At 42.6% G+C, this 12,500-nt stretch overlaps 1 protein-coding gene across 3 annotated transcripts in view; it reads right to left on the bottom strand.

Annotated features, from left to right (window-relative positions):
- The window catches only part of wt1a (WT1 transcription factor a), a gene marked incomplete at both ends in the record, with an annotated part of 30,745 nt that overhangs the window by 9,731 nt on the left and 8,514 nt on the right, over positions 1 to 12,500 (bottom strand). For 2 of the 3 annotated variants that reach the window (XM_080736651.1, XM_080736653.1), the window contains 2 exons: positions 2,512 to 2,589; positions 10,303 to 10,405. In XM_080736651.1, the coding sequence (XP_080592777.1) occupies positions 2,512 to 2,589; positions 10,303 to 10,405 (181 nt within the window). The remainder of the gene's footprint in view (positions 1 to 2,511; positions 2,590 to 10,302; positions 10,406 to 12,500) is intronic. The other variant, XM_080736652.1, reaches the window with a different exon arrangement.

The following is a 12,500-nucleotide window of genomic DNA, read 5'->3' as shown; positions in this document are numbered from 1 at the left end:
ACACACAAACACACACACACACACACACACACACACACACACACACACACACACACACACACACACACACACACACACACACACACACACACACACACACACACACACACGTCATGACACTTGTGATGAAAGACAGTCTGGGGCATAAGGGTATTTGTGAGCGGACACAGGCACAGTCGAGTAGGGGACTATGAAGGTCATGATGACATTGTAATAATGGTCCTAACACTGCATGTTGAGTGGAATGCCTACTAAACAACATAACTTTAATCACTGTCGGATTGGCCATGGCATTATTGGTGAAAATGTCCAAAAGATAATAAAAAATCGAACCTCTGTTCGAAGTGGAGCTGTGTGTGTGTGTGTGTGTGTGTGTGTGTGTGTGTGTGTGTGTGTGTGTGTGTGTGTGTGTGTGTGTGTAGCACCTCTCTGGTCACCCAGGATCATGTGTACCGATTTTTGTGACATTTGAAGAAAATATGTAGGAAAAGGTGCAAAAAGTGTGTTTTGGAGAAAATTCAAGATGGCGGAAAATCTATCCTGGCGCAAATGGGCGTGGCCTATATGGGGAGATGCGTCTTGACCCAAGGAATCCAGGGAAAAAAGAATTTTAATTTTCCGATCTACGGTTCAAGAGTTACGGGGCAAAACGCAAAGTGGGCCGTTATAGCGCCACCATGAGGCCGAGTGATGTAATTATTTTTGGATTCATTCTTAAAATCCTTATGAATCTCCTCTCCGAGGTTTGAAACTGTAGCTCCTATGGTTTACGAGAGAAAAATACTTGAATGTGAGTTTTTGCAATTCCCATTATAAGTCAATGGGGAAAATTAATTCACTAATAAATTAATATCAATTAAACTATAGAACCTTTCTCTTAGCAAGTTACTAGCACACGATTCCCGAGTAAGCCGGTCGATTTGACATATGGCGCGAGTGTGTGGTGCAAAAACTGTGGGAGGAGTAGCGTGCCAAACTTTGAGGCTACATACAGACACGGACGGACGGCCACACACACGGCCACGTATAGGGAGCTTGTGTTCCACACAGCTCCAAAAAAGTCTTAACTTTACATTGCGAAACTATGCGATCTATTGTAACTCCATATTCACAATGCGACGATTTACTGACATTAATCATGCCAAAAGCAAACTGAGGTTTGGGAGAGAGAAAGAATGCTTTATGACAAACAGGACGCTAAAGGAAACCCTAGTTTTAACCATTTAAACCACAGGATCCATATTCTGAGGGAAAACTTTTGCTGTAGATTTGCTATTTTCTGCCAAGATATTTAATGTAGAGCGAAACAGAAAAGACACTAGAATAGAGCCCTGTGCGACTCCGCTCAACCATATGAGGTTAAGAACAAAAGTTCTCTGCAGACCACAATGACCAGTTACTCTGAGGTTGTAGTGTAATTCCCACCGGGCAAGATTGAAGTGGATGGGAGTGGATGGCAGCGTCCAGTGTGGACATGGATATTTTCCATGGATATTTCCGTGGATATTTTGTATCTTTATCTTTATCTTGCCCGCTGGGATTTACCCTTATGAATTGCAACTGAATTCTTTAACCAGTTATGAGGAGTGCTGTGGATCCAAAACAGGCTCAGCGGATCTCAAACGGTGTTCGCAGCAGACACACTGGTGTGCCGTGACCAGGGGCGTCACACCAAATTCTGGGCCCTGGGTACAAGGATTCACTGCGGGGCCCCCCATGTTAACTATTGAAAAATAGCAGATATACAAGCTCACAGCGCGGCACTGAGTGCCGCGCTGCGAGCTTGTAGATCTGCTATTTTTGAAAAATCCTGAAAATGTGTGCCAAGAAACCTATGTTTTCACGTACGTCAGTGATGCTCAAACTTTTTCATGTGAAGGACCCCCCATCTCAAAATATTTAGTTTGGGACCCCCCAGAAGCAAAATTTGAGTTACAAATGTTCACTTAAAAATACATATATATTCAAAGATTTGCACACATTTTCACGACTTTTCAAAAATAGCAGATCTACAAGCTCGCAGCGCGGCACTGGGTGCCACGCTGTGAGCTTGTATATCTGCTATTTTTCAATAGCTAAAGTTACTAGGGCCCCTCCACCTTGGGCCCTGGTAACTCAGTCCCACTTTCCTAATAACCACACATTATTGTTAGCAATTATTATATCGTTGTTGTTTTTTCATTTACTATATCAATACTTTGTACAGACATTTATTTGATTTATTTATTTTTTATTTAAGCTCACGATGAGTCACAATGCTTGTGGCCATTTTCCTACAGTGAAAACAACTGCTCTGCTAAGTATGCACCCTTGAGACTGACCTGCAATGGGTCAAATTGCTATTTTTGGTGAAACAATGAAAAGATCAATTGCAATATCTGCTTGAAGGTTTGAGTTGACAGCTGGGGTAAAAAAAAGAAAGAAAGAAAGAAAGAAAGAAAGAAAGAAAGAAAGAAAGAAAGAAAGAAAGAAAGAAAGAAAGAATGATTAGGTGACAGTTACATGTCCTACCTCTTTATGGTGGATGCCAGAGAAGGGTTCCATCCCATACACTCCAGCTGAGAGGCCATTTGATATAAGTTATCACCGCTGTGGAGGAAAGACCAAACTGTCACTGTTGGGCAGAAACCTTGTATCTCCAAGTTTCAAATGTGTTTTTTTTTTTTTTTCTTAAAGTAAAGCCCTGCTTCATCATGCAAGACTGTTGCACAAAACTAGTGAAAATAGCAGATCTACGCGAGGCATTGTGTGCTTGTAGATCGGCTATTTTCACCAATGTAACTGTCAGAGTAAGGATTTTACTGTGTGTATGTAATGTGTTGTTGGTATCATGTCCCCTGTGTTGAAACAGACATTTGTTAGAATGTGTGAGCATGCATGTGCGTGTAAACTTGTTGCGACCACTAGGTCGCAGTTACTATCAAAACCTCCACCGGCTGTCAGTCTGTCTGTCTGTCCGTCCGTCCGTCCGTCCGTCCGTCCGTCCGTCCGTCCGTCCGTCCTTCCGTCCGTCAGTCCGTCAGTCAGTCTGTCACATCACACTTTTCCCCTACTCATATCTCTGCCACCGTTGCTCCGATCCAAGCCAAACTTTGCACACACACTCCTCATTTCTCACATGGCCCCCTACTAGCGCCACCATGAGGCCCATTCTTGCAAGACACATTTTTTGGACACTGCTCCTACAGATTTTGCATCACGCAAAGCGGTACACAGTATCTCTACAGTCATGTCATCAAAATGCATCTGGCCCATCTAGCGCCACCATCTGGCCGATGTTTGAAAAACACATTTTTGGACACTGCTCCTACAGATTTTGCCCTAAAATCACGCAAAGCGGTACACAGTATCTCTAAAGTCATGTCATCAACATGGATCTGTCCCATTTCCCATATTCCCTCCTGATTGGCTAACATTGCCTTCTAAAGTTTGTGTATGCGACGTGACGGTCGCGTATCTCCCGATTAGGGAGTCTTACTGGTATATAAAACTATAACGCGCGCACATACTTTCCACCCCCTCTCTCAGGTGGAACTACTGGTATGCATGAACTTGAATGGAAAATGATTTCACCCAGTCTTGTGACAATAAACTTTGACGTTGAAGTTGATAAAGAATCTGCCCGGCACAAAATGTCCAAACAGAAACACAGAGTGAGCTAAATGTTCCCGTTAGCACAGTCATCTTTTATTAAACACAGCAGACTCCACTACCATTAGTTAGACCTGCCTGCCAGGTACTTCCACACACACACGCACGCACGCACACACACACACACACACACACACACACACACACACACACACACACACACACACACACACACACACACACACACACACACACACACACACACAGAGAGAGAGAGAGAGAGAGAGAGTAGATTTATGGGATTTATGGCTCCCACCCCCCCTCTGACACCCACAGCTTCTCTATCATACCACCTGCAGGCTCGTAGCAGTCTGGAGGGGGTACGTGTGGTGCCTGGTACCCTGCTCATTACCCTGCCATTATTTTACTGTATGGAGCATAGCAGGGGCATGGAGCCAGAACAGCCAGAATGGTATTTCAGTAAAAAAAAAAAAATAGAGAGAGAGAGAGATAAAAGAAAAGAAAAGAAAAGAAAAGAAAAGAAAAGAAAAGAAAAGAAAAGAAAAGAAAAGTTTGTATAGACATTTTTAAACACGACTGTTCATGGCCTTTTTCCTTCCTTTTTTAACAACACATTTCACACTATCAAAGCTTAAAGCATACATGGGCAACTGGCGGGCGGCCCGAGGGCCACATGCGGCCCTATCTTCACTTATAGTCCAGTTCACTATGTCCAAACATGAAAGGTTTGTTCAAATTTCGGGGGATTATGAAAACTATATATTTCTCGAAACTTCAGAGTATAACAAATCGGAAAATCCATGATTCCATTTGTTAAATCCTTAGGGGAATCTTTGACAGCTGCTGAAAGTTTGTGTCTCATTCACTTGCTATATACACTATAATAAAAAGGAAAAAAATACCCCCAAGAAATCTGATTTATATTAGTATATAAATATATATTTTTTTCCTTTATAGTATAGTGTATAGTAACACAATGAGACACAAACTTTCAGCAGATGTCAAAAATTCCCCTACGGATTTTGCAAATGGAATCATGGATTTTCTGATTTGTTATACTCTGAAGTCTCCAAAAAATAGTTTTTAGTTTTCATAATCCCCCAAATAGTTTTTAGTTTTCATAATCCCCCGAAAAACGAAATTATACACAAGTGACTTGACTATTAAGGCGGCCCACAGGTTAATGTCAGAATACTATATTAATATATTGTTAATATATTATTGATTTCAGCTGGTACAATTCCAAACATGCAAACATGACCCGCTTTAATTACTTCAGTCTATATTAGAAGCTTAATGACTAGTACTACTAGCATTATTCATGTCAAATGTATTTGTATTTAAGTTCATAAAGTTAACATAAGAACATATACATTAGAAATAAATAAAACAAAATACTTTTCAGGATTCTAATTCAAGAATAGTGAAAAATTATTCAGGATTCCATTTTAAAAATAGCCGATCTACAAGCTCAAAACGTGTCGCACTGCGCTTTGAGATCAAAATATGGGCGTAATTTTGCTGTAAAGTGCTTGATGAATCGGGCCCAATAAACCCATTCCCAACATGCACCACAATCTTTCATGGTTAGATGTGACTTATGGGGGCTAATAGTGTTACTATAGTAATAAAGAATTTGTCAGCTCAATGTGTCTAAAAAGACCAATTGCCACTTTAGCCGTGCACTTGCACCCATGCCCCCACCCACTGAAATCAAACTCACTAAAATGGATAAAACGATAGAAAGAAGTAAATGAAAACATTTTAACACTCATCTTTTCTTTTCTCTAATTACAATCTAAAATATGAACCCTTGCTGTAAAAAAAACAAAGTTGTCCTTTAATTAAAAGTATCAATACTGCAATGTAGAAATACTCTGTCCTGATTTCAAAAATGTAAAGTAAAGGTACAAAAGTATTGATATCAAAATGTACTTAAAGTATCAAAAGTAGAAGGTACTCTTTGACGTTTTCAAATGCATAAAGATCTTTTGAAAATAGCAGATCTACAAAGCTCAGAATCAGAATGAACTACTGAAGCTGCAGAGTTTCCAGTCCACATCGCTACATGAATATCATTGATAGGATATTCTCTTGGTTTGATGAGGCCCAGTGTTCCTATTTAATCTCTCTCTCTGGGAATTGATAAGCCCCCTGTGTGTTTTTATATCACGTCTCTCTGCTTGATGGCCTGCAGAGTCCTGTTGGTACCAGGCTGCACCATCAGAGAGAGCTGCCCCTTCTCATCTGAGCCTTCCCAGGGTTGGTGTATGAGTGTGCATGGCAGCACGTCTTCCTTTTGTGCATGTCTGTGTGTATGTGGGTGTAGTATGCATATGTTTGCATTTGTGTGCAAGTGTATATTTGTATGCACACATATATACTGTATATATATATGTGTGTTGTGTTTATGAATGTACATATGTGTGCGTGCACGCGTGCGTGCGTGTGTGTGTGTGTGTGTGTGTGTGTGTGTGTGTGTGTGTGTGTGTGTGTGTGTGTGTGTGTGTGTGTGTGTGTGTGTGTGTGTGTGCGTGCATGCGTGTGCGTGTCTGTCTGCTTGACTGCCTGTCTGTCTGTCTGACCAAATATCAGTAATGTTCAGGCACGTGGACACATAGACATCAAAGGGGGCTTGTAAAAAGTGCCCTCTCCAGACCATGAATGCAGTTTTTACTATGGTGAAAGAAAAGGGTGAATGCCCTCTTTCCATGCCATACCTGAAGGCAGCATTCAAGAGAATTGCCTTGTCCAAACTCTCCTGAACTTGAATGCAGCATCTTACATTGAAAGAATTGTCCTCTCTGTGTAGAAATCAAGCAACGAAAATAGCCGACCTCCAAGCTCACAACGTGTCGCAGCACGACACATTGTGAGCTTGGAGGTCTGCTATTTTCGATATTTCCACCAAAAGGCCCTTTTATAAATTTCAGCCCCTGCCTCTCTAACATTCTCTGCACGTCCCTGGTAAAGTTCATGATAGTGAGGGGGATGGAGAGGGAGAGACTAACATCCAGTGTTGTAAAGTAACTAAGTACATTTACTTAAGTACCGTACTTAAGTACACTTTTGAGTTATTTGTACTTTACTTGAGTAATTCCAATTTCCAATACTTTTACTTCTACTCCACTACATCTCAGATCCAAATATTGTACTTTTACTCCACTACATTTATTTCAAAACTTTAGTTACAAGTTACTTGGTAGATTTTTATTATTATTACAAAACATACATTAACCACTTCAGCCGTATATATGTTTGGGCCATTTGAAAATAGCCGATCTACAAGCTCACAATGCGTCGCGAAGCGACGCATTGTGAGCTTGTAGATCTGCTATTTTCAAAAGATTTGTATACATTTGATAACTTAAAATGGGACATTCTGCACGATGAGTACTTTTACTTTTGGTACTTTTAGTACATTTTGATACCAATACTTTTGTACTTTTACTCAAGTAAATGTTGAATACCGGACTTCTACTTGTAACAGAGTACATCTACATTGCAGTATTGATACTTTTACTTAAGTAAAGAATGTAAGTACTTTTTGAGCGGTGGTCACAACGCTCCTATACGTGGCCGTGTGTGTGGGTCTGTCTGTCTGTCTGTCTGTCTGTCTGTCTGTCTGTCTGTCTGTCTGTATGCGTGTCTGTCTGTATGTAGCCTGTATGTAGTACCTTTTGTGACCACACATGTTAAGGGAGGGGCGCTGTTGTTCAGGCCAGGCCAGACACCCACACACACACACACACACACACACACACACACACACAGACACACACACACACAATATATATATATATTTGTTTTGCTGTTGCGCAGCCTCCACGACCACCGCTCAGTTCACACGGGTGTGATTTTACACCACTGCTAACATCACAGCATAGCATGTGTCCACTAACCCCCGCCCCACACCCACCTCTCAGCCCCTTTATCAGCCATGTACTCTGATATTTAGATTCTTTATGTGCCCCTGCCACTGGCCAACGCCACGGTGGAGGTATGTGAGGAATGTCAGCTCATTTAGAAGCACACTCGGAGGAATGAGGGATAGCATAGGGATAGTGTGACTTCACTAAATGTTCCTATTATTATGTCTGCACGACCTTGCCGAATGTCCAATCGCACGCACGCACGCACGCACGCACGCACGCACGCACGCACGCACGCACGCACGCACGCACGTACACACGTACACACACACACACACACAATGTGAGAGCCTTGCAGCATGCTGAGCCCATTCATACTCCCTCAGAGGATGGACACTCATCATGTTGGTGACCCCATGCTGCCTTTCCTCTAGTGCAGGGGTCTTCAACAGGGGGTCTGGGACCCCTAGGGGGTCCTCAGAGTTACTACAGGGGGTCCTCCAAATCTTTGTGTGATAGAAAACTTTTTTTTTCTAATTTTTTATATTAACCACTTGAACCCTAGTGTCCATATAGGGAGAACTTTAGCCAAAAATAGCAGATCTACAAGCTCACAAGCTTGTAGATCAGCTATTTTCAGCAAAGAGCTTTGGTGTAGAGGGGAAAAAGAGCAGACTAAGTACAGAGTGAAATGTCAAGTTTATCCAAGTCGGAACACAATCCAAGCCAGAACACAAATAAACATGCTCTGAAAATGCACGTGGCCCACCCACGTGCATACTTAACGAGATGGGTGGGCCGCAAACGCTTTTCAGACGCTCAGAAAAGGTTGAGAACCACTGGTCTAATGTCACCCTTTTAGAACACCAATCAAACCGAAACACACTGAAAAAAGGGAGTGCCGTCGCTATTTGTTCTAATTTATGGACTTTATTTGATTTTTCTTTGATTTCTTCAGGAAACTACTGAAAAGAAAATCATTGCATTTAGTTTTTAATTAATTTTTTGGGAAGGTTTTTTGAAAGTATTTTGAATAATAATAAAAAATACTAAATGTAGGAAACCAAAAACAAAAGGACCCATAAGGTCTGTCTGCAACCCACAAATGGGTCCCGACCCAGTGTTTAGGAACAACTGAACCGGACTACTCTTAGCTATCTCCTTATGCACAGAGTCATCATGATATACTGTAGATAGGACTGCTGACCGTGGCAAATACAGAAAGATCGCTGTTGTGATCCTGTGACAGCTTTTATCAATCCATGCTGGCAACGTCCTGATTCCTACCAACTCCAGTATCTTGATAGCGGTTACACAATGCTCATGTTGGATATGAGAGAAAATCTTTGCCAAAAAGCATCCCAAAAATCAGAAGAACTTCATCTCCTGAAATGGTTTTAATTTCAATGGCTTCCTGTAGTCAGTAAATCACACACAGTGTAGTCACTCACCCTCCTGGTGAACTTCCCGCTACTGTTACTGTTACTTCCTGGAGGCCGTGGGCGTGCCCAGTGGCACCACGACTTTTCTCGCCGTGTGTCTCCGTGAGAGTGATTGATCCAGGGACATGCTGGGCCCCTGATTCAGCCCAGGAAAAAGAGTTGTAGAGGCCCTCATTGTGCGCTGCTGCTCAAAGATTTGCCATTTCAGATCATGGCAAGTGACAAGCCAGTGGGCCAATTACATGAGTTATAGTTCGTCATTGTCGGGTGGAAACCTTGTATGTCCAAAACCATTTTAAAAATGATTTAAACTAGTGAAAACAATGGAACGAAGGCCGACATTTTATTTTTTATTTTTTTCCTAATGGCCGGCCTGGACCGGCCGGGAATGAACCAGCCGTTCGGGAGTTGTCCTGCTTTTCCCAATGGCCAGCACGTCCCTGGATTGATCTAAAACTCTGCCAGACCTGCGTTCACATCACACGTAAAGGTTTCATTATCAACGTTTTGGGGAACGTAGATCTTATCCCAGGTTAACAGGAAAAAACCCACGTCACGTTCATCAACGTCCGAGCGTGCAGAGGAAGCCACAAAGTCAAACAGACCTGTCCCAAAGGTGAACATCCTGTTACCTTTCACTGAACCGCCGCTAACTATTTTTAACAATGAACAATCAACAACAATAAGTTTGAGGAATGTTTTCCCCCGTCCAATTTCAGAGCTTTATTCTTACCATCTTTCAAGGGAGTGAGCCTCTGTGTGTGCATGCGTGTGTGTGCGCGGGCGTGTGTGTGTGTGTGTCATTAACGACTTGTGATTTTTGCAAGTCGACTCGACTCAGTAAAAAGTTGAGTTGAAGTCGACTTTATCGTTTGATGACGTCATCGCATCACACGACCCCCAATTAATTTGGGGGGTCCCCAGATGATTAACTTAATGTGCAACATTGTTTTCTCACTCAACTGTAAACAAACCAACATAAAGTTCAAGTGTATAGACTAGAGGGTATCTTCACATTTCTAAAGTGCCAATTTAAGGACTTTTTAATACCTCTAAAATGACAAATTAAACATTGTCCAAATTGTCAAATATATAGAGGCAGAAATTGTGAAAATAGACGATCTACATGCTCACAACGCCTTGCAATGCGAGGCGTTGTGAGCATGTAGATCGGCTATTTTCACAATTTTGTTATACCAAATGTAATGTAACAGATGCACACATGGAGCAAAAATAATGATAATTTCAACTTAACTCTTTCGACTTTCTCTGGTGGGAGTCGACTTGTGTAATGAAGTCGACTCAGTCGACTTGTCGACTTTTTCGTTAATGCCCTAGTGTGTGTGTGTGCGTGCGTGCGTGCGTGTGTGTGTTACCTGTTGTAAGGGTTCCTCAGCAGCAGAGCCTGACTGCCGCTACAGCTGTCTGATGGTGTGTGGCATCCATAGACAGGAGGGGGGACAGCATACTGCTGCTCACCTGCACGCACGCACACACGCACACAAACACATGTTAACTGTTAAACACAGTGAATATTTTTTTTTTAATATATATATATTTTGTCTTTATCCCATGGTTTTGCGACGCATTTTCTCACCCAGTGCCAACTACCTAACCTGTAGTCCTGGTTTCCGCTCTCCCCCTGCCGCGCCAGGGGAATTGGGGAGCACCTGGCTGGCTAGGGGGAGGTAGTATAGAAACCAGGGCTACTGCATGTTTTTGTGAGGGCATCTACCCTAGGAGACACGGGGAGAACATGCAAACTCCACACAGAAAGGCCCTATCGCCAACCCACCTAGGGTGTGGGCGCTGATGACGCGGAGGGAGGAACACGCCCACAGCGCCCACAGCGTCCCCCGGCGGGAATCGAACCCAGGACCTTCTAGCTGTGAGGCGAAGCACTAACCACTGCGCCACCATACACCGCACAGTTTGCCTCTTTCCCTCTTCTCCCTACTTCATACACATAACAGATTTACCAGTCTCTCTCTCTCAGTGGAGTAGGTAGAAAGAAAGAGTGAGCTGTATTTAAATCTCTCTCTCTCTCTCTCTCTCTCTCTCTCTCTCTCTCTCTCTCTCTCTCTCTCTCTCTCTCTCTCTCTCTCTCTCTCTCTCCCAGCTTTCCCCGATATATTAAATGGCTCCCTGGACATTTCTCTCAACATTCCAAAAACGCCTCTCAAGCTCCAGTTCTTCCAGTTATCTTTTGCCATAAAAATAACCAGAAGTTTTACGGCAGCACCAGCATTAAAATTAGCTCGATGCACGGCGTCCAAAACATTTACTAGTCGCATGCAGGGCCAGAGGAGAGATGAGTGGAATAAACAGGCAGATGAAAGAAGACGGGAGGAGAGGAGGAGGAGATCAGGGCGTTTTGACCCAGGATGTGGTAGATTTACTTCTCTGTGACAGCCAAGGTCATTGTGGAGAGTTTAGACTAAAGGACAACACAGTCCCTAGATGAGGAGCACAGAGGCCTGGGGCGTCACAAGGCGTAGGAAAGTGGGACTGAGTTAGTGGGGCCCAAGGTGGAGGGGCCCTAGTAACTTTATCTATTGAAAAATAGCAGATATACAAGCTCACAGCGCGGCACCGAGTGCCGCGCTGCGAGCTTGTAGATCTGCTATTTTTGAAAAGTTGTGAAAATGTGTGAAAATCTTTGAATATATGTATTTTTTAAGCGAACATTTCTAACTCAAATTTTGCTTCTGGGGGTCCCTGGAACTAAATATTTTGAGATCGGGGTCCATGGCCAAATACATATCATCTTGGGGGTCCTTGACATAGGTTTCTTGCACACATTTTCACGATTTTTCAAAAATAGCAGATATACAAGCTCGTGAGCTTGTATATCTGCTATTTTTCAATAGTTAACATTCATAGGGGGCCCGCAGTGAATCCTTGTACCCAGGGCCCAGAATTTGGTGTGACGCCCCTGACAGAGGCTACATGCAGATGTATTGTACATGTTTGTTCATACAGTTTAACAACACATCCAAAAGCCTTTGTTGAGAATAAAATAAATACATGAATAGATTATAGAAAGCACTGTGTTTAGATCTAAGTTGAACACTTGAGCCGTACTAAAAACCTTTGAAAAACGTTCAGCATTTTGAAATTTTCCGCACACACTAGCAGGGCTGGATTAACTACTTAAACCCTCTAGTGCAGGGGTTCCCAAACTTTTTTGGCTCCGGGCACCCCTATAAATCTTGTTTTCATCCGAGGCATCCCTACATTATTATATTCCTAATTTTCACTCCCAGCACCTTATATTTATAGCTATTTTAGCGATTAGGCCTATGTTGCAAGGAAAGCGAGATATAGTCATTTTAGTTAGAACTGACTGAAAATAACTTTGTACTTCAAGTTTAAAATGATACTAAATATATTTGTCCAAATAAATTTCAAATATTATCAAATGATCTCGCCGCACCCCTGGACTGCCATTGCGGCACCCCAGGGTGCCCCGCCACCCACTTTGAAAACCCCTGCTCTAGAGTCAGTGAAATGGACTTGAGTTGCAAGAGTATTACTTTTTGGAGCTGTGTGGAACACAAGCTCCCTATACGTG

This window comes from Nannobrachium achirus, assembly GCF_963921795.1.
Source record: "Nannobrachium achirus genome assembly, chromosome: 11".
Taxonomy (NCBI): Eukaryota; Metazoa; Chordata; class Actinopteri; order Myctophiformes; family Myctophidae; genus Nannobrachium; species Nannobrachium achirus.
Note: the sequence above shows the minus strand (reverse complement) of the source record. Positions and strands in the feature narration are given on the sequence as shown.